Consider the following 23,343-nt stretch of genomic DNA (forward strand, 5'->3'; position numbering starts at 1 on the left):
GTAAATTATTTAGTTTAGTGTCTCCCAAAAAAAATGAGGTGGAATTATTATTTCTTCCTTTATTTTTATAAGTATATAAAAATATTTACTATACTTTTAAGACCTCATTTACGGAGGGTTGATCATACATTCATATTTCTCAGACATCATTGTTTCATGCAGATCTGACACTTGTTTAGAATAATTCATTTAGTAATTTATAAACTCCTTTTTAGCCCAGTCTCATTCTCCTGTTATTCCCCTATATAAAAACACCTGTAGCCAGACATTCTGGTATGTTCAATTCATACCTTTCTATTTGTACCTATTTATACCTTTTCTATTTGTGTATGACCTTGTAAAACATGTAATGTTTGTGTGTTGTCTAACTGTATTGTAATATATTTTACATAGCACTTATTTCAAGTATATAACTGAAGAACTTTTAGGAGATTTAACAAATTGTACAACCATAACCATAAATTGTTTTTAGAACATTTTCATCCCCCCTCCCCCCCCCGCCAAGAACCCTCATGCCCAATTACAGTTCATCCCTGTTTTTATGCCCAGCTTAATCTACTTTCTATCTATAAATTTGCCTCTTTCGAACACTTCATAGAAATAGAATCATATAATATATGGTCTCTTGTGCCTGGCTTTTTAAATTGAGTAATGTTTTAAATTCATCTCTGGTGCAGCGGATCATTAGTTTCTTCCTTTGTATTGCTGAATAGCATTCCATTGTATAGCTATGTGCCACATTTTGTCCAACAGTTTATTGACATTTAGTGTGTTTCCAATATTTGGCTGTTTTGAATTTGTGTAAAAATTCTGTGTGGACATACATTTTCATTTCTCTTGGGTAGATATCTAAGTAATGGAATTATTGTGTTATATGTTTTATATTTCATGTTTAACTTCTTAAGAAACTGCTACATTTTTCCATAGTTGCAGTACCATTTTACATGTGGGTTCTAATTTTTCCATATCTTCACCATTGTTTGTTCCACTTTTTAAATTCTAGCCTTCCTACCAAGTGTAATGTGGTCTCTCAAAACCACAATGATAATTATTTCCCTAATGAGTAAAGATGTCAAGCATCTGTTCCCATCTTTATGGACTGGTTTTATATCTTCCTTTGAGAAGTGTCTATTCAGATTCTTTACCAGTTTTTTTAATTGGGTTGTGTTTTTTATTATTGAGTTGTAAGAGTTCTTTATATATTCTGTTACAGATCCCTTATTGGATATGTGATTTTTCAAATACTTCTCAAATTCTCTGGGTTGTCTTTTCACTTTCTTAATCACATCTTTTGATGTACAGAAGTTTTAAATTTGAGGATTCCCAATTTTTTTTAATTGCTTAGGCTTTTGGTGTCATATGTAAGATTACATTTCCAAATCCAAGATCATGAAGATTTACTCCTGTTTTCTTCTGAGAGTTTTATAGTTACAGCTCTTACAGTTCAGTCTTTGCTGCATTTTGAATTTATTTTTTGTATGTGGAGTGAAGTAGAGGTCCAACTTCATTCTTAGTATGAATATCCAGTTATCCCAGAATCATGTATTGAAGAGACTGTTCTTTCTCCATTGAATAGTTTTGGCAACCTTGTAGAAAATAATTATTCATACATACATGGGTTTATTTCTGAACTTTCAAGTCTGTTCCATTGACCTATATATCATTTCTTGTGCCTATACCACACTGTTTTGATTGCTATAACTTCTAATAAGTTTTGAAATCAGGAAGTAGGACTTCTCCCACTTTCTTCTTTTTTCAACATTGGTGTAGCTGTTCTGAGTCCCTTGCAATTCCATATGAATTTTAGGATTAGCTCATCCATTTCTGTAAAACCCTATTTGTTTTTCATATAAATGATGATGTTGCCTGCAAAAACAGATGCACTTTTATCTTTTCCCTTCTTGTTTATACATATCTTGTTTTCTTTTATTATATTGCTGGCAAAGGGTACCTGGGTGGCTCAGCGTCCAACATCGGCTCAGGTCATGATCTCACAGCTCGTGGGTTCGAGCCCCGTGTTGGGCTCTGTGCTGACAGCTCAGAGCCTGGAGCCTGCTTCAGATTCTGTGTCTCCCTCCCTCTCTGCCCCTACCCCACTCATGCTCTTTCTCCTTCTCTCTCTCTCTCTCTCAAAAATAAGTAAACATTTAAAAAAATTTTAATTGCTGGCAAGAACCTCAGTTGCCTTTAAACATTAGCAGTGATAGTGGGTCTCTTGTCATGCTCATACCTTAAAGGGAGGACATTGTCTCCAGAAATTTAATATTTTCTATAACTTTGGGAAATAAAATTGTTAATGAAGTTAAACTTTCTATTCCTAGTTACTAAGAATTATTTTATCATATGATTTTATCGAATGCATTTTCTACATTTATTGAAATAATTATATAGTTTTTGCCCTTAGTGTCTTGATGTGATGAATTAAGAGATTTTTGACATTTGATCATCTTTTTATTTCTGGAATAAATCTTACCTAATCACGAATTTTTTTTAAAAAAAGTCAATTTGGATTTGATTATCCCAAGTTAAATTTTAATATTTTAAAATTCATGTTCATAAATTAAACGGCTCTGTTTTCTTACACTGTTCTCACCTGATTTTAGAACCAGAGTCGCACTAACTTCATCAAATGAGCCAATTAGTTTTTACTCTTTTTCTATTTTTTGGAATCATTTGTCTAACATAGGAATTAACAGTTTTTGAATTTTCATTAAAACGCCTCTGTAACAAGATTTTTATAAGAGGAATTCTTTGAATATCACATCAGTTTTTGATACATTTCTTAAATCAAGATGTATTTCGAGGGCCTATCCCTAACTGCCTATTGTATTTTTGCAGATTGGGTTCAGTAAAAATATGGATAAGGTTACAGTGGTGAATATTCCTTACAATTTCAAGAGATTATAGAACAGCCACTAAAAATGTGAGAGGCTACCACTTAATTAAATCAGTGTAATTTGCTATAATAACAGAATAAAAGATACTAACCATACTGTTGTTTTGCTAGGTTAGGTGTTAAATGTTTTAATGTTTTTCTATTGATGATAAAATTGCAATAAACTTGAAATGGAAGTGAATGTCCTTAATATGATCAAGGGCATCTACAAAAAGCTTATAGCTATACGCCATGCAAAATATAGAATGCTTTCCTTCCAAGATTGGGAATGAGGCAAGGATCCCCATTCTCACTACACCTGTTAAAAATTATACTGGAGGTACTAGTCACTGTAATAAAGCAAGAAAGAGAAAAAGCATACTGGCCAAAAAGGAAGAACAACAACTGACTTTATTTGCCAATGATGTGATAGAAAATTTAAGAAATCTCTGAAAATACTACTCGGACAAATAGAAATTAGGAATGCTGTGGAATACAATCTCAGTATAAAAAGATCAATATTTTTGTATTCTAGTAATCAATTGGATTGGAATTTTTTAATTCTATTTATAGTACTAAACAAAAAACAAAACACATAGAATAAATTTAACAAAAACATATGAGACCTAGATATTTTAAATTATAACATTGCTGAGAAAAATTAATCCAATATTGGATTAGAAGGCTCAATAGTAAGATGTCCATTCTCTCCAAATTGATCTGTGAGTTCAGTGTAATCTCAGTCAAAACTCATCAGGTGCTTCTATTTGTTTATTTAAGATAGCGACAAGTGGATTCCAATACTTATATGGAGGTGCAAAACAAAGTATTTATTATATCTAAAACAGTCTTGGATAAACAAAGTTAAAAGACACACTTCTCTGATTTAAAGACTTCCTGTAATGTTACACTAATCAGGACAGTGTGATACTTCTAAAAGGATAGATGTGTAGATCAGTAAAAAAGAATGGAGCTTTTGGAAGCTCATACATACACAGTTATTTGATTTTTCAAAAAGCATCAAAGCAGTCAAGGGAGAAAGGAAAGTCATTTCAGCATATTATACTTGAACAACTAGATACTCATATGGGGGAAAAGAGAAACATGACCCCTACCTTACACATCATATACAAGCATCAGTTCAGGATGCACCACAGACATAAATGTAAGTGCTAAAATTATAAAGCTTTTAGAAGAAAACATGAAAATGTCTTCATGACTTGCAGGTAGGCAAAAGTTTCTCAAACACAGGACACAGAAACAATAATCAAAAAAAAATGATAAATTTAAAACTTTTCATTAGAATTTACATTAGAGGAGATAAGAATGGCCACAAACACATAAAGTGATCAACATCATGGGTTAAAAAGGAAATGTAAACTGAAACCACAATGCAATGCTATAATGGCTAAAATTAAAAACACTGACAACAGGCAAGGATGTGGAGCATTTGGAACTTTCATATGTTGTTGGTGGGAATACAAAGGAATAGACCACTGGAAAAAAAATCCTTCTGGAAGTTTTTTGTTTGTTTTTTATACTTACCCTGTACCTGTCCTGTAACAGCAATTTTAGTCCTGTGTATGTACATAAGAGAAGTGAAAACACAAGTTCACCAAAAGGCTCATATGAGAATATTGAGAGCAACTCTATTTGAAGGCCCCAAACTAGAAATAACCCAGGTGTCCATCAGTAGGAAAATAAATAAATGAACTGTGGCATATTCCTATGATGGAATACTGTTCAGCGATAAACAGGAACAAACTACTTATATATGAATAAATCTCAGAAACCTGTTAAGTGAAAGAAGCCTCACACAGTAGAGTCCATATAGTTTGATTCTGTTTAGCTGAGATCTTAGAAGAGATACAACTCCTCGATGATGAAAAAAACAATACTGTTTGTCTCTGGGGGCAGGATTAACTGGATGGAGGCATAAGGGGACTTATTGGAGTGAAGATAACATTCTGCATCTTTATGTAAATTAAGGTACACAGTTTTATGCATTTATGAGAAGTCATTGAATGATACACTTAAGATCTTTGCATTTCATTGTAACTTTTGCCTCAAAAAAGAAAAGGGAACTGGAAAAATATGGACCTCTTACCGATGATAAACAAGCCGGGATATTTAGAGCCTGTGTACTGTTGTTCACGGTTTACTTTGAAATGTGTCAAAAGGTATAAATGGGTTGAAGGATTGATAGCTCCATAAACTGTGTGATAAAGCAAGTAAGTGACATGTTGATAGTAGGTGGTGGGTGTACAGATGTTTGCAATAAAATTCTTTCAACTTTGATGTTTGTTTGACAGTTTTCGTGGTGAGATGTTGGGGGAAGGATCTCAGGAGATGAAACCGAAGGGTTTTTGTTGTTGTTTTTTTTTTTTCAGAAATCATTAGTTTTTCAGTTTATAAAATAGAGGCAGTATAGTAGAGCTAGAACTGCCTGGGTTCAAATCCGAGATCCTCGATTTACTAGCTGTGTGATCTTGGGAAACCTGCTTTATGATCTATGCCTCAGTATCCTCAATATTAATCAAAATCACAAATCATAGGATTATTATGAGGATGGACAAATGGATGACTCTTGGACTAGTGCCTGGCACATGTTAAGCTCTATTTTTGTCAATTACTAGCCAAGCATAACTGAAATACATATATTTAACTTTAAGAAACATGCATTTTTTAGGGCTCCTGGGTGGCTTAGTCATTTAAGTGTCCAACTCTGATTTTTGGCTCAGGTCATGATCTCATGGTCACAGTCATGACCTATCATGGTCATGATCTCTGTACTGGGTGTGGAGCCTACTTGGGATTCATTCTCTCTCCCTCCCTCCCTCCCTCTCCCTCTCCCTCCCTCTCCCTCTCCCTCTCCCTCTCCTTCTGCCCCTCCCCCACTTGCACACACATGTTCTCTCTCAAAAAGAAAAAGAGAGAAACATGCATTTTTCCAGATTTTGCTTTGAAATTTGGAATTACACTTTCTTCTAACATACTTTATAGTTAAGGTGAGATCAGTAGCAGTTAAGATGAGGTCAATACCAGTAGAGGCTATGATGAGGATGGGGAGGGGAAAGGGGGGTGGGGAATGAAAAGGACAGAGTTTTGTACATTTGAATAACAAGCTCACCCTATACTGTACTTGATTAGCCTTTTTTTTTTTTTTAAAGACTTTGTGTTGCAAAACCTTTCTGTATGTTCTACTGGAAGTCCTCATGTACCAAAAGGAAAACAAAACAAAAGTAACATTCACTGCATAAAACGTGTGTCAATTTCTGCAGATTGACCTAGAAGCTGAGATGGTGAGCACTGTAGCTGGCATTGGGATTCAAGGTACAGATAAAGAAGGTGGAGCTAAAGGAGAAGAACAGCCCATTAGTTCCCCCTGGGATGTGGTTTGTGGGACATCAGGTATGTAAACTTTTAATATTAAATATAAGTGAACTTTGCTTAATACATGTAACATTTTTAAGATATTCTGGGGACATTCATTGGGATTAATTCTAATTGCTAGTTAGTTTAGACTTTTATTACCTGTGGTGGTGTTTGTTAATTTAAAACTAAGGCCAGCAGTATATATTGTTATATATAACATTACATGCTTACATGTTGTATTTTATACATACGATAGACGATATATTACTCTAATGTTAACAAATTTCAGCTTAGCTGCAGTTTCCAGTTAATACAGTTCTGAATATTCTTAAATTTGAAAGATTGTAGTTTCAGAACTTCAAATGATTATTCATGAACCATGCTGTTTAACAATGCCCTTTTTATTTACTCTTCATTCGGAAAGAAATCAAGAAGTGATAGCTGCCTTTTTTAGAGTATTAAAATTTGTATTGAAACGTGATAGCTCCTTTCGGGCAATTAAAAAAATTACTGAATTATGTTGGTATTGAATGAATGAGATTTATATTATCTTTCTAATCTTTATTACCTGTATTAATTGACTAAAAAGTAATCTGGAAACATTCATACCCTTATTTTTCATTGACCCTCAGTGATACTGAGATAGTTGTCTACACATCTAAAACCAGAGTAATGAATAAAGAAAGTTACTAGAATCCATTGAAGATGGTATTAGGAACTAAATGGTTTGTATGATCTGAATATCTTTATAGAGTGACTAAGCACCAGTTTAGTTTAATGGCTTTACATTTGAGGTAATTTCCTATTATGTTAATGTGTTTATAATTCAAAGACCTTAATTTTTTCCATTGTGATTAACTTTATAAAGCTTTTACTATTCACAGAATAGTTGAATGAACTGGTACTGCTGCACTTAATAATTACTTAGGTATTTTGTGTAAGTTACTTTTGAAAATTTTATTTTTGGAACTCTGTGCCCCAGTAATCATGAGGGTTTTAGAGGCTCAAAGGGAGAAGGAAGGGGTTGGGAAGGGAGAGGGAAGAGTGTGTCCCAGGTGCAAGCAATGAGGGGTCATATTATATGCAGAGAATTTTAAAACCGTAGTGAAACCAGCTACAGTCTTCTTTGTGTCACCACGCACCCCCAATTCTAAATAATTTCAAGGTTAAAAATATTCATCCCTAACAGGACTTCTCTGTTGCTCCTGCCTCTTTGCCTTGGATACACTACTGAGCTCTTTGAACATAAATCTTAGAGATAGAAAACCGGTCGGGAAACATCTCTCTCGGTAAACTAGTCAAAGTGGGTGAGAATTGCTACTTTGGTGTGCTGTCACCTCCCTCACGGAGAAAAAAGAAATTTTCTCCCCTAGTGTGTAAGTCCCGAGTGATTTAAAGCTGTAGTCTGTATAGCAGTTCAGTTACTGATGTTGCTATTTTGCAATTTACAACTTGTATTTACTGTGTCTGTTAGTAATTGCCACAGTAACACTTCATAAGAAATCATCCCCAAACTCCTACAAACCTAAACCTTTATTTCTCACTCACATATAGGTTTGGGGTTCAGCCGATCAAGGCTCAGCCTGGGCTTGGTTCCAGGCTGTTTCTTGGGTGTAGATCTGCTCCATTTGTTTCTCGTCCTCCTTGGACCAGTAGCTGTCTGAGACATATTCTTTTGGCAAAAGGCAGAAGCACAAGAGTGTAAGCCCAGTACATACATTTTAAGCCCTTGCTCATGTCATATCTGCCTACCTACTGTTATTAAGCAAATCACATAACTGAGCTCAAAGTCATGGGATGGGAATTGCATTTTGCCTACAGCGAGGCCATGGTAAGGGTGTGGATGAACCAAGATGAGTAATTCAGTCTGTCACATAAATTAGAACTTGCATTGCTTAAAAACAGGATATACTTTACCAGATACTATATTTAAGTAGCCAAGGAGTACTTAAATCTAGGCTAAAAGTTTTTCACACATTATGGCATGGAATCTCTGGTTGTTTATTTCCTACTGAGAATGCATCCAAACTGCTTTCTAAAGAAAATCTTGGCTCTAGAGACAAGTACCCTCTTGGCTTCCACCTGGACTGATGTGCTGAGATGTATGTCTTTATTAAGCTCAGTTCTCAGTAAAGGAAGTGAGTCCTACCTTAGCTCAACGGATCATTAAGAGCATATGGCTCTGCGTTTCACTTACAGCTTAAAATAGCTTCACTCCAGGTACTTGGCAAGACGAGTAATCTTAAATGCACTTAAGCTTAACACCCTTCAAAATACTAAGAGAAAATGGTTTTCAAGCATTATATGAAGGACCTATAATCACAATGACTACTCTAGTCCAAGAGTTTTTAACCTTGGGTCATATACTCCAGGCATTCCTGGTTAGGCTTTTTGAGGTACTTAAACTTCCCAGAAACTCTATAAAATTTGGAGGTATTGGTCAGAATTTCATCAGAATTTCAAAGTTGTATGTTCCCCAGGAAACATTTTAAGAGCCACTGCTTTAAGTTACTCTAAAATCTAATCTCCTGGATTGATGTATATTGTCAGAGTATGGGAAAATTGGATCATAGGATATTTGTTCTTACAATTGTTTTTACTAAACTGTATTTTGGGATTCTGTCATTCATTAAAAAATATATTGACGCATAAACATGTCACATTCATTTATATCTATATGTGTGCATATGTGTTTCACACTGTGTATTCATCAAAACACGGCCCTATGGGACTTGTACTGTTTTTACTATAGAGATTTGCTGTAATTCAATCATTACCTTATAACTTTCTCTACTAGAGAATTTTTTTCTGATCCCTATATTATTTTTTTCCTAAGTATGAAGTTTAAGCTCCTTGATAATTTGAATATTGTAACTGATTGTATTTGCTTTGTTGTATTGATTACCAGAAAACTTAGAGACAAATTATCGAGCAAAATATAATGGAAACATGACATTCATTTTTCAATATCCGTACAGTTGCATTTTTTTCTACCCTGTTTACCTACTGCTTCAATTTCCTTATTTCAAATTTATTTATTAGTGTTTATTTCTTTGTCAGCTACCTGAATCATTTGTGGAAATAAAAGCAGAAGTAAATGAGTAAAATCCATTACTGAAGTGATTCACTATGATAATTGATCCATAAAGGAAAAAAATCTTTTTAATTTTTTTTAAACAGTTATTATTTTTTAAATTTTTTTAAAAATGTTTTTATTTATTATTTTTTTGAGACAGAGACAGACAGAGCATGGGCAGGGGAGGGGCAGAGAGAGAGAGGGAGACACAGAATCCAAAGCAGGCTCCAGGTTCTGAGTTGTCGGCACAGAGCCTGACGTGGGGCTCAAACCCCACAAACTGAGATCATGACCTGAGCTGAAGTCGGACGCCTAACCAACTGAGCCACCCAGGCACCCTGTACACTTATTTATTTTTGAGAGACAGAGACAGAGCATGAGCGGGGGAGGGTCAGAGAGAGAGAAGGAGATACAGAATTTGAAGCAGGCTTCAGGCTCTGAGCAAGCTGTGAGCACAGAGCCCAATGCGGGGCTTGAACTCACAAACTATAGATCATGACCTGAGCTGAAGTCAGGTGCTCAACCGACTCGGCCACCCAGGTGCCCCGGAAAAAAAAAAAAAAATCTTTTAAATCTGGGAATCATAAAAGTAAAAATGCTTTCTTTTAAGAACTATAAATGTACATTTTTAGCCAATCTTTTGATGTAGGACTACAGCCTTTTCTTTACGTGGCCCCTGATAGTCTTGAACCACTCTAAATATATTGTTTTGGTTTCTTTAAAGTGTGATGAGAATTTCGAAACCCCTGCAAGGAAATCTGAGGGCTGAAATTTTTTTAACCTATTCTTTTCAGTAGTCTTTCTACACTTAGTTCAACAACAATTTGGCTTAGCTACTTTCATTAAGTCTTCCCAAAGTATTCAACTTTGTTTTCATAAAAATAACTTTCCATTTGCATTCATATTTAATTGGATCATATATAAATTATGTAATTGTACAACTGGTTTAAACAGATGTGTAATTAAATGCAACTTGAAAGGGACTGACTGAGAAAAATCGTTCTTGTAAACACATAAATTTTTTTAATATTTTAAAAGGACATATGTGAAATTCTACCATAGTTAGGAATTTGAAAGAGGATGGAATTATCAGAAGGGAAACATGAAATGTAGATTAGGTGTTGTAATATCTTCATATATCAGGCTGCTCCGTAGTGCAAAAATGGACCACAACACAGCTATGCCTAGCAGCATGGACAAGTATCTGGCATCTACTGAGTAAAAAAATCAAGTTACAGAAAAGACCCACATTAGATTTCTTTTATAGAAAGTTGAATAGGAAGCAAGACTATACAATTGGCCTTTGAACAGTGCAGGGGGTAGGGGCACTGACCCCCTTGCAGTAAAAAAAAATCTGCATGTAACTCTGCCTCCCCAAAACCTTAACTACTAATAGCATACTCTTGATCAGAAGCCTTACCGACAACATAAAGTTGATTAACATGTATTTTGTATATGTGTAATATACTGTGTTATTTTTTTAATGTTTATTTAGTTTTGAAAGAGCATGAGTAGGGGAGGAGCAGAGAGTGAGGAAGACAGAGAATCCAAGCAGGCTCCACAGAACCGGATCTGGGGCTCTAAATGAACCATGAGATAAAGACCTGAGCCGAAATCAAGAGTCAGGCTGAACCACCCAGGAGTCCCCTATATACTGTATTCTTACAATAAAGTAAGCTAGAGAAAAGAAAATGTCAAGAAAATCATAAGAGAAAATACAACTACAGTACTATACTGTATTGATAAAAAGTCTGCGTACAGGTATACTCATGTACTTCAGACCTGTTTTCAAGGGTCATCTGTACAATCAAGAGATCCATCCAGACATGGAAAAATTAAAAAGTAAAAGAAGAGAATGAAAAACACAAATTTTTAGACTAGTGGTTCTTTGTGGGAGGAGAAGGGGATATGATTATAGAAGGATGCATGAGGTTTTCAAATAATATTCTTTTTCTTGAACTTGGTGGTGTGCTCATGGATTTTTAGATATTAAACTTTGTATATAACATGTATCCATTTGAATGTACAACCTGTATCCATGTGAATGTATACTTAATTAAAAATTGAACTTAAAAAAAAACAAAATAGATTAGGTTAAGAGAATGTAAAATACTGAGGACGAATACACAATTGAATATATGTCTTACCAAGAGACCCAGTTAATAATACTTCAAGAGATTAGGGAGGTACTTGAAATACCTCTGATCGTTTTAAATATACATGTAATGTGTATATGTACGTACATATGTATTTTAAATAGTGACTGAATATTTAGCCTAATCATGCCATTACAGTAATAAAAGCATAAAAATAACATAAAATTATTTTTACAAAAGAGATTGTTTCATCTTTGTTCATTTTTTATCACTCAAAATATAGTCAGAGTTTCATAATGCACTAAAAATAATAAGTACAACAAATTCATATTTTTTCAGAATCTGTGCCATGTTTCTAAGAGATTTTTTTTTTTTTATCATAAAGGTCAAAACCCCTGCTGCTCTCTAAGTACTTTGGACTTTACCTGATTTAGAATAATTTATGGAAAGGACAGTGTGCCCGAATCCCATTAACCTTCGTTGGCCCTTTAATCAGCATTTTCCCTAGATATAATTTAGCTGTTCTTAATGATTGAAATCCAACTGTTTAGTATGCTAAAAAATCTACAGTGTTGGTACTTATGTGCATAGATAATATACTTCCCTGACTTCCATTAATATGCTATGAAATACCATAAAAAACATCCTCTAAGATAATCAGTTGAGAGATTTTTTTTTTTTTTGAGGAGTAAATTTTATACAGTGGGACTAATGTGTTTTTATTTTGGTAAAATAAAAACAGTTGTTTTCTATTTAAAATTTGAGAGAAGAGTGTTTATTATCACATTGACTTTGTATTTATAAGATTTTTTTAAGTCAGGTTAATGAGATATAATTTATAAAAGTGGCATTCACCCTTATTAGGTTTAAGCCCTGTGATTTTTGACAAACATACAGTCTTTAACCATTACTACAATCAAGACAGAGAATATTTCCATCATCCCAGAAAGTTCTTGTGACCCTTTGCTCAGTATCCTTCCCACTACTCTACCACCTACTCCAGCTACCAACAGTGTTCTATTTCTTGTTCCTTTTTCTATTTAGCATAAAGCTTTTGACACTCATCCCTGTTGTTGCTTGTATCAGCTGTTTGTTCTTTTTTATTTTTAAGTAGTATTCCATTGTATGGCCGTACCACAAATTGTTTATTCGCTAGTTGATAGACACTTCGGATGGCTCTCGTTTATGGCAATTATGATTAAAGCCTCTGTAAACATTTGTGTACAGGTTTTTATGTGGACATTTGTACTTAGTTCTCTTGGGCAGATGCTTAGTAATTGAAATTGCTAGGTCATATGGAAGTGTATGTGTCATTTTATAAGAAACTGCCAAACTGTTCTCAAAACTTTTTCTTAGAATCCCAAGTGTCCTTCTGGAATAATACTGCTTTAGTCTGGAGAACTTCTGTAACATTTCTAGAGACACATGTCTGCTGACATTGATTTCTCTTGGCTATTTTTTTAAGGGGGGGGATGTTGGGAGTGAGATATCTGAAAAAGTATTTAGCTTTTATTTTTGAAAGATATTTTTTACTCCATGTATAAGTCTGGACTGAGTTTTTTTAGGTACTTTGAAGATGCATTCCATTGTCTTATAACTTACATAGTTTTAAACAAGAGGTCTAATTATTTTCCTAGTTCTTTTACATATAAAGTGCCCCCCCCCCCCGCCTTTGGCTGCCTTCAAGATTTCCTTTGGTTTTTAGCAGTTTGATAAGTGTAGGAGTTATCCTTAGAATTCTTGAGTCTGTGGTTTTGTGTCCTTCACTATTGGTGGAAAAATTCTCACCTATCATCTCTTCATGTATGTTTTCTGCTCTTTTCTTTCTGGGATTTCAGCTACTTATATGCGAGAGTCTGATGTTCTACCCATCAGTTCTTACGTATCATGTTTTTTATTTCACCTTTTTTTCTGTGGTGTTTCAATTCAGATCATTTATATTGGTTTATCTTTAGGGTCATTGTTTCCTCAGCTGTGTCTAGTCAACTGATGAGCCTATTGAAGGAATTTTATTATTGGGATTCTTTTGTGTATAGCATCTCCATTTTACTATTTCCTATAGATTCCATGTATCTGCTTAAATTCTTCACCTATTTAGGTATGTTGGCCACCTCTTTCTCTAGATTCTTTAACATAGAAAGTATAGCTCTCTCAAAGTCCATACCCTACAGTTCCAGATTTCAGGTCATCCCTGAGTCTGTTCTGTTGATTGTTTTGTCTCTTAAAAGTGGAGTTTTGGTTTGGGAGGGGGGTGTTGTTTTGTTCTGGCCTTGCTGTTATGTGTGTCTTCTCATTTTTTTTTTTTTTTTTTTTTTTAATATTCCAGTCATCTTGAATAGAACTATAGAGGCTGAGGAGATCAGTAGTATTTATGCCATTATAATGGGAGGTTCAGTCAATTCGGTCAGAACCTAGGCTGGGCCTTGGTTTTATGATCGCTGTGGTTACTCTCCGTCGATCATAGCTTTCGAATTCCTCTGGTAGGGGGCTGCTGCGGCCTTAGTGTGGGGAGCCTGCGTGCCGGAGGGTCTTTCTCAGTGTTGGCACACTGTCCGCCTTTGGTCACCCTGCACAGCCGAGCCACAGGGTTGTTTCCCTGCCTTGCAGTAGTTCCACAAGAGATAGGCCGCTGCTGTTTGTTATTGGTTGACCTCAGTCCTGGGGAGGCCCTGTGTGCCTGGGCCGTCGTGAAAGGAGGCGGGAAGCTTCTTCGCTGTTCCCGTTCCTTCTCTCCGGGGCAGCTAAATTCTGAGTGGTTTTGAGAAGTCTTCTGCTTCGAACCCCAGCAGTGGGAAACCTGTATTGGTGTCGGTATGGGGTCTTTGGCCAAAGACGCCTCCCCCAGAGGTGGAGAGGTTTTTTTCTTCTGCCCTTCCTCCAGCTGTAATTGGTTTTTTCCTGTACCATGGGATGCCGGGCTTGGTTGCTTTCTCCTAGTGGCGTGAAGTTTTGCTTCATAGGAGGTTGAGAGATTGTGTAGAAAAACCTATTTACGCTAATGGGCAATTTCACAGGTGAAATTATTTAGAGGGTTCTAATCATTGGCTTCTATTTTTGATCCTAGTTGCTTAAAATAACATTGAATTTTTAAAAGCTAGATGGCAGGTAATTTTCTTTTCATTTTCATATTTCATTTGCTGATTTTATTCCTGTCTTATATAATTATTTCACTAATTCTCACAGTTACGAGAGGTTTTGCCTTTTAAAAATACTCCCAAAACCTTTTCAGCTCTTGGCATTGTCTTTTTTATTTTTTTACTTATTTTTTTTAGTGACTGTTGGAAGTCAGTAATACTAAATGAACTCTTCATTTAAAACTGAAATGTTCATGATCACCATATTCTTGTTAGAAGGAACAGAGCCAATACCTATACTTGGTGATACAACTACGTGCTTTAGATTTCAAAATCCAGGGTGGATAGTATAAATTATTAATGATTCTTGTTGGCTCAATAGACTTTATAAATGCCCGACTACCTTTTTCTCCCGTCTCTTCCCTCTCATTCTTTCTGATTTTATCTGCAAGAACAAACCCTTCAGCCCTCAGTGAAATGATCAGGCCAGGGTAAAAACTTCCTGAGAGGCAGTGTAGTATGGACTGAAGCCAGACCGCTTGGGTTCTAATTAGTTTACATCTTAGTAGTTATGTGACTTTGGACAAGGTACCTGGCCTCTTTATGCCTCAATTTCCTCATCTAAATTAAAGATACTAATAGTTATCTATTTACATACTAATGGTATTTATATACTAATATACTTATATACTAATATATTTATATACTAATAGTATTTATATACTAATAGTATATAGGTCAAAAGTTTATTGCACGAATTACTAGGAGCATTAATATGTGATGCATTTCGAACAGTGCTTGGCACGTAGAAAGTGGTACCTAACAAATACTGTAGAAGGATTTGTTATAATATGGGGTTTCATCCTAAAAGTCACAAAGAGCTGCTGGTAAGCTGAAACAAACCAAAAAATGGAAAGGCAAGGGATTGGAAAAAATACTGGTAAGGGATTATTCAGCCATAGGTTATCTCATAGGCTACAGGAAAGGAAGGACAGAAAGAGTGAATGTAGACACACATCCTGGCATAGAGAGCCATGCTTACGTTTGATCTGATCTCTCTCCTGATCACACAGAAAATGTTCTTGGGTCCTTGAAGCCAGGGCTAAGTTCATGGGGCAGAGGCAGGAAGGAGGGAGGGAGAAAACTTGGCTGCAAGAGCCCAGCCTCACTTCTGTAGTTCCTCTGTTCTGGTTAGAACACTAACAATTTGGAGTCAGACTTACTAATAGATCATTATTCCAGGTTTAGCTGTGTGAATTTTAACAAATTATTTAACCCTTCTCAATTTCAGTTTCTTTATAAAATGGAGAACAACTTACTAAAGTTGTTAAATTAAAGGAAATACTCCCTGAAACATGCTTACTTAGCTCAGTCCCTTAGTCATAGAAGTGTTCTGGATGGTCATCATTGTTTACCACCTCCCTCTCCCCAGCTGTCATCATCAGTTGTTATGGGGAATTCCAGGACACTGAAATCCTGACCTGACACAGCCTTTGCTTCTATACTTTTTCTTGTTTCTCATGCTTCAAAGGAAATAAGTACACAGAGAGCAAAACCAAACAGATCGTTCACACTTTAATACCATAAGTTTGGCCTTCATGCAGTAAGACTCTGGTCGAACTAGGCCGGTCAATTTGGAGAACTGATTAGGTCTTTGACTCAGCTATGTGCCAACGCAGCTCTCTCTTGGCAGAGGGTAGAGGCTTTAACAGCGTGCCATCTTCTACTGATTACAGTTTTGTTTCTAATCTTTATGCTTTGTGCTTCTCTTTTCTTACCGCACAAATTAGGACCTTCATATGATGCTAAATAAAAGTGTTGATAGCAGATATCCTTGTCTCATTTCTGTTCTCAGGGGGAATGTCTTAGTCACCTCGGGCTGCCATAACAAAATACCACAGATGGGGTGGCTTAAACAACAGAAATTTATTTTCTCACAGCTCTGGAGGCTAGAAGTCCAAGGTCAAGGTGCCAGCATGATTGGTTTCTGGTGAGAGCTCTCTTCTAGCTTATAGATGGTCACCTTTGCACTTTGTCCTTACATGGCAGGAGCAAAATAAAATAATTATGAAAAGCTTTTGATCTACTTTTAAAGTGATTAAGCAGAGACAGAGTCCCCAGAATAAATGGGTGCCCTTGTCACTTTTAATATAATTTATGTTCATAAAAATATTTGACTATGAAAAATTAAAATACTTTCCTTTAGATTTCATAGGATAGTAATTAAGAACACAGAAAAAGAGGCAACATGTGATCTAGATTTTTCTGTTGGTCCACCTGGTGTCAGATTCCAGTTCATTTGCCAGCACTGTGATCCTGGCAAGTTACCTAACCTCTCTAAGCCTCAGTTTCTTCATCTGTAAAAAGAGCCTAATAACACTACGTGTCTCTTGGGGCATCTCAGAAAATGTAAGTGATAATCTCTATAAAGTGCTTGGCACATAGAAACCACAATTTTTTGAGAACCATCATTATTTTTGTTGTTAAATTGAAAAACACTTGAAAGTAATATAAGTTAAGGAAGAAAAGTTTGGACACAAACTACTTGAAGTTAAAGAAGATACAAAAAAACAAAACAGCCTTACCAAGATACTTCTTTTAGCATAAGGTAGATCTGACCAAATTGTTTTAGTTAAAAATTCTCAATTATATGTAAAAGTTGCCTCAGAATACAGTTTGAATATATATATATATATATATTTTTAGAGTAGGCTCCACACCCAACAACATGGGGCTTAAACTCACGACTGTGATAAGGAGTCACATGCTCTACCAACTGAACCAGCCAAGCACCCCTAAATTGAAATAAATATGGTAAGGGGCGCCTGGGTGGCTCAGTCGGTTAAGCTTCTGACTTCGGCTCAGGTCATGATCTCACAGTTCGTGAATCCGAGCCCCACACCGGGCTCTGTGCTGACGGCTCAGAGCCTGGAGCCCGCTTTGGATGCTGTGTCTCCCTCTCTCTCTGCCCCTCCCCTGCTCATACTCTGTCTCTCTCAAAACTAAACATTAAAAAAATTAAAATAAAATAAAAAATGTTAACAAAAGAATTTGAGAAATAGAGCCTTATCATGTTGTAGTTAGTTGTAACATCATCTAAGAAAGTGGAAAATTATTTCTGATATTTAGTAAACAAGGTTATATTCTAATATGTTATATACCCTTAGCTTTTTTGCAGGTGAACTATGTTTTTTTGAAAACTCTCATAGCCAACTAAACAGTGGATTTTTAAATAACAGCTGTGATGTGTATCTAAGTCTAGCTAATCCAGTGGTGGAAATATTTAAGTAGGCTCGATGGCCAACTGGGGCTTGAACTCATGACCCCGAGACGAAGAGTCGCATGCTCCACCGATCGAGCCAGCTAGGTGCCCCAAAGGAAATACCTGTTTTTTTACAGTATTAAAAGATGGGGTCTTTTCATGATAATTGTACAAAAACCCTGTTATTAAAGCATATAATTTCAGTGGTTAATGCTCAGTATTTGGCAGAGTTTCTCTGGAGAGCATATGTCAACTTGTTTTAGCAGATAAAATAAGAACAAACATTGTGTCCAGAGAGGCAAAGGGACAGACCGCTATTAAGAATGCTTTGGATTTCTATGAATTTACAGGTAAATTTATAAATAGTAAGTAACATTTCACAAGGAAAACGGAAAAATTTCAAAAACAACTTAAAACGCTGCAAATATTTTTTTCTTCAGATGATTTGTAAACATAACCGCTGTCATCTTTTAAACTTCTAAAACATGCGGAGTGTTTGTCTTAACGAGATATGTGTATGATAATTACTGTTTATTTTTGTAAAGGTTCAGAGGTCCAAAGAGATGACATTCTCTGGATAGCCATGGCAGGGACTCATCAGATATGGGCACTGCTCCTGGACAGCGGCAGACTACCAAAGAAAAAGTAAGTGACAGTTTCTGTCTCGTGTGAACTACACGAGTTCACAGAATTCCCTCTCCCGGAGTCTCCACGCTCACAGCTCCGCTGCGTGCTAGTCACTAGCGTGTGCTGGGCTGGAGCTCCGTTAACTGCCTCTCCGATCGTCGGGAGCGTAAGACAGGGTTTATTTCTGGCTGACTCAGTAGGTTCACTGGGGAGCGTTCCTCTGCCACCAGGCCGATGAAGCGGCCACCGTCTGGAGCTTTGCCAGTCACCCTGGCAGAGAGAGAGGTGGTGAGTCGCTCGGTGGCTCTTAAAGCTTCTACTTGGGAGTGACGTACGTCACTTCTGTCTCACGAGCCCAAGTCTTGTGACTGCCATTGCTAACTTCTGGGAACCTGGGAAGAGCAGCCCTATGGAGCATCTAGAGACAGAACTGGAGCTGTGGGCACATCTCTAACATGCAGTCCAGACATCCCCGCTCATTAACACAGACACTGGAGGACTGCGTGACAGAGCGGTTAATGGCTCGGGTTTTGTAGTCATGCCTCAGGTTGAATCCCGACTCTGCCACTCATCTCTCTGAGCTTAGGAGAGCCCACTTAACCTTCTATCCTTCCGTTTCCTTATGTATATCTACTTCCTTGGCTTGTTTTGAGGATTAATAATATATATGAAGAGCTCAGCCTAGTGCCTTGTTTATATACAGTAAATGTAGGAGTTTTGCTGCCACTGTTGGGGATATAAAGATGAAAAAATAGTGTCTCTGCACACTTTTTTTATATCCTTTCTGTAGAGCCTTGTTTCTTCTCCCTAACACTCCAGGTAGAACTATGCATATTCTTTGCTATGACCTCACTGCACCCCCTGTGTAGTTACATTACTGTGCTGATAAGTGCCTTCTCTCTCCCCCTCCCCCTCCCCGTTCCTGGTTGTACTTGTTTACATAACTGTTTCCTTCTACTACACTGTCCCTTAAGGCACCCTTTCTCATTCATTTCTATGTCCCCTGTGCATAGCGTAGTATGTGGTATATAATAGGAGTTCGGTAAGGGTTTATAGAATAAATGAATGAATGGAAGTCCTAGACCACAAAGACCGTTTAATCACCATAGAAAGTAAGTGCTAATCATCTCAGACATATTTATCAGTAGGAAGGAGTAGTTCTATAGATGATCGAACATACCAGATGCTCCAAATCGTGTGTGTGTGTGTGCGCGTGTGTTGCTGTGTGTGCTGTTTGGCGACATTTAGTCATCGTCTTACCTACTTATTAAACATGCTGGATGCTAGGCCTGTGCTAATCTGAAGGGATAAGATATATTCACTGTATTAAGAATAAAGCTTTTTAAATGTTGCTCTCTTCAGTGGACTAACAGAGGAAGAATGAGATCACCAAACAGAAAATAGCTGGGAAATGCCAGTGCTGTGTGTAAAAGGGATCACTGCAGCAGTCCTTTAAAGTGAATAAGAACACCCGATAGCAATAAGATAGGAGCTATCCAGAAAGGCTTCCGGGAAGAAGCTGCTAAACTGAAACCTGAGAGGGGAGTAGGAGTTAGGGAAAGGGGAGGTTTTCTAGGCAGGAAATGACACCAGTGATGTGAGTAAATGCCGAATTGTGAAGTGCCTTGTGTATCCTTTTAAGACATGTGAATGTTATTCTGCATGCCTATATGGAAAGTTCTAAGCTGGGAAGTGACCTGATTAGATCTGTGATTTTGAAAGAACATTGGCAGCATCTGGAGTGGGACACAACTAGGGACAGAGATAGCAGCAATGGGGCTGTGATGATCTCTGGGCATGAGATGACAGTAGCCCAAACCGTGAGGTGACCAGAAACATTAATATGAGGCATCATTATAAACAGTAGAAAGAAGTAGCAAAACTGGCCAGAATCTACTGTTGTAGGTGATGGCTGTTTTCGACCTAGATGGTCAAGAGTGAACTAAATTTCCAAAAAAGTAGAGTTGTCACTGTCGTTCGTAATAGGAAAATGTCCAGTCAGATCACATGGACCCGTATCATAATTTTAAGGATGCTTTATCTTTATTATTACTGATCTTCAGTGGCCAAGACTCCTAACATTTTAGAAGGTACTTTTTCTCCCCACTCTTTTTTATTTAATTAAGGAAACTCCTATTTGAAATTAAGACTCGTATTAATTACCTCTTAATTTGGTGTAGTAGTTATCCCATGTATTTCTATGACTCTATTTTTTTAGAAGTTTCTTGAATAAGTGCCCATATTTTATATATTCTATAACCCTTTGCCTGTATCCCCTGTTCTCTAACTTAGCATGGGTGACATATCAACTACTAAGTGATTGGTGGTCATTTTGGACTTGTGCCTGCTGCACCCTATCTGGAGATGATGGGCACATAGTCTCATTATTTTGCATCCTGAGCGAGCTTCTTCCCTTCCTTCAACACACCACGTCTTCCTTACTGTTCCTCCAGCATAAACTTAGAAGCCAAAGTGTAAAACTTTCTCCATGTTACAAAAAGAATCCTTGCAGAGTGCTCTAAATAGAAATTTCTTATTGTATGTTAAGAAATGCATTTTACATTTGATTAAAGCAGCATTATCATCCTGTAGGAAGTGAAGGTGGGATCCAGCTATACCTCTCTCTGGCCATTTTGTAGGGAAAAAAAACCCCAAAATTATCTAGTCAATGATATGATCCTTATTCTTGTCAGGGACTTCCTAGCTAGCCATTCAGAATAGTTTCAATTTTGTGTGTGTCCTTACACAGTGAGTAAGTTAATGATTTAGAAAAACTACAGTGAAAGGGGCACCTGGGTGGCTTAATCGGTTGAGTATCTGACTCGGTTTCTGCTCAGGTCATGATCGCATGGTTTGGGAGTTCGAGCCCACATCGGGCTTTGCACTGGCAGTGCAGAGCCTGCTTGAGTCCTCGGTCTCCCCCTCTCTCTGCCCTTCGCCCTCTCGTGCGCTCGCTTTCTCGCTTTCTCTCTTTCTCTCTCTAAAAAAGAAAAACTACAGTGAAAGCAAAGCTGACTTGCACTCTTTAGGCCAAGATCATAGTTTGCTTCTAACAATGCTTATTTATACCACTGATTTCATTGTTCACATTCATTTGCTAAGTAAATTGGATACAACGTAACCATGTTGATTCCACCTATGAACTTGTCTTTTTTTAGTGAGCTACCAAAAGGAACCTGCCTTCGGTTCGCCGGAAGTGGAAATGAAGAGAACCGAAATAATGCGTATCCTCACAAGGCCGGCTTCGCCCAGCCTTCAGGTCTTTCTCTGGCCTCTGAAGAGCCCTGGCGCTGCCTGTTTGTAGCAGACAGCGAGAGCAGCACCGTGAGAGCCGTGTCACTGAGGGACGGGGCGGTGAGGCACCTTGTAGGAGGAGAACGAGACCCCATGGTAATGCCCGAAAGTCACTGTTGCATGCTGCGCCCAGACCCTGCCAGGCTTGCGGTTCTTGAATTGCGAAGAGTTAATAGATTTTAGGAGACAGAGTTCGTGGCCTCGCCGTAAGTTAAAGTGGAAGTGAGGCCAAAGGAAATGCGACTATAAAGGAACACAAGTAGCAAAACCATCCAAGAGAAGTTGGATGTTGACTCTGCTTGATTACACACACGTCAAGGCTTCAGGAGGAAAGGAAGGATAAAATATTGATTACCAAAAGAAGAGGAGAATGTAGATTAGGTATTAGGCAGTAGGGTGGAAAGAGCATCAGATTAGTAGACTTGACCTGTTCCTGGCTAGAGGTGTGATTACTGTGGATAAAACTATCAAGCACCACAAATTAAGAGGTTCAGAATTCTGTCATTTTGTTTTTCTTGTCTAAATCAAACACCCAGGCCTATTTATGTGAAATTAGACCCATTTCCGGGACACCTGGGTGGCTCAGTCAGTTAAGCATCCTACTTCAGCTCAGGTCATGATTTCACGACTCGTGAGTTCCAGCCCCGAGTCGGGCTCTGTGCTGACAGCTCAGAGCCTGCAGCCTGCTTCGGATTCTGTGTCTCCCTCTCTCTGCCCCTCCCCATTCATGCTCTCTTTATCTCTCAAAAATAAGTAAACATTAAAAAAACAATCAGACCCATTTCCTCTTTAACTTAACTAGCATATATAGTCATCTTTTTACTTTATACCGTATACTGTAGCACTGTAAAATTTTTAATATGTGCTGTTTCTTTCTTTAAAAAAAAAAAAGAATTTATTTGCTTATGGTGATGTTGATGGAGTAGGAATCGATGCCAAGCTTCAGCACCCACTTGGAGTAACCTGGGACAAGAAAAGGAATTTACTTTACGTGGCAGATTCTTATAATCACAAGGTGAGTCCTTACTGAATTGTAGAATACCCTGCTTTGCATCTGTGGCATTTAAAATGCTGAAAGCTCTGTGAGCCTCCTCCAACAGCCACTTTAAAATAGAGAGGAGTAACAGTCTTTGACAACTATGGATAAGCCTTTGCTGTTCTTTTCTTGGTCCTTTCTTTGCAGAGAGCATATGATGGCACTATGAGCTGGGGAAGGGACTAAACACGTTCCCAATGACTACAGCAAAAAATTGTGAATTGCAATCCATCAAAGCTGCTTAGTAACACAGTAAAGAAGCAGGTGACAGGGAAATTAATATGTCAACTAACAAAGGAACGTTTCTGAGCTGTTGCATAGTTGCAGTGCCTGTTAGCAAATAATTCCATTTTCAGCATTTCCATTTTTGCCTCTATTGCACAGATTATTCAACTGTTTCCATTTTTATTGCATTTTTCTTTTCTATAAAAACTAGTGGAAAATAAATGTTACTACCTTGTGATGATACCATAAATTAACATAATTGAGGCACAATTGGGAATCATTAGGTTTAACATAAGCAGCCAATTCTCAGCCAGGGTTAGATGCTCATGAGAGAGAAGAAAGTCAGTTCAGCTGTGCCCCATTGTCAGGAAAAGAATTTTACTTTATTTTTTTAATTCCAGAA

General features: G+C 37.2%; 1 protein-coding gene across 1 annotated transcript in view; it reads left to right on the forward strand.

Moving 5' to 3' along the window:
• Nucleotides 1–23,343, forward strand: part of NHLRC2 (NHL repeat containing 2) — a 52,421-nt gene that overhangs the window by 23,663 nt on the left and 5,415 nt on the right. Inside the window, exons 5-8 of the mRNA XM_049645810.1 lie at nt 6,157–6,286; nt 18,304–18,403; nt 21,544–21,775; nt 22,572–22,694. Coding sequence (XP_049501767.1) covers nt 6,157–6,286; nt 18,304–18,403; nt 21,544–21,775; nt 22,572–22,694 — 585 coding nt within the window. The remainder of the gene's footprint in view (nt 1–6,156; nt 6,287–18,303; nt 18,404–21,543; nt 21,776–22,571; nt 22,695–23,343) is intronic.

This window comes from Panthera uncia, chromosome D2 (assembly GCF_023721935.1).
Source record: "Panthera uncia isolate 11264 chromosome D2, Puncia_PCG_1.0, whole genome shotgun sequence".
NCBI classification, from domain to species: Eukaryota; Metazoa; Chordata; class Mammalia; order Carnivora; family Felidae; genus Panthera; species Panthera uncia.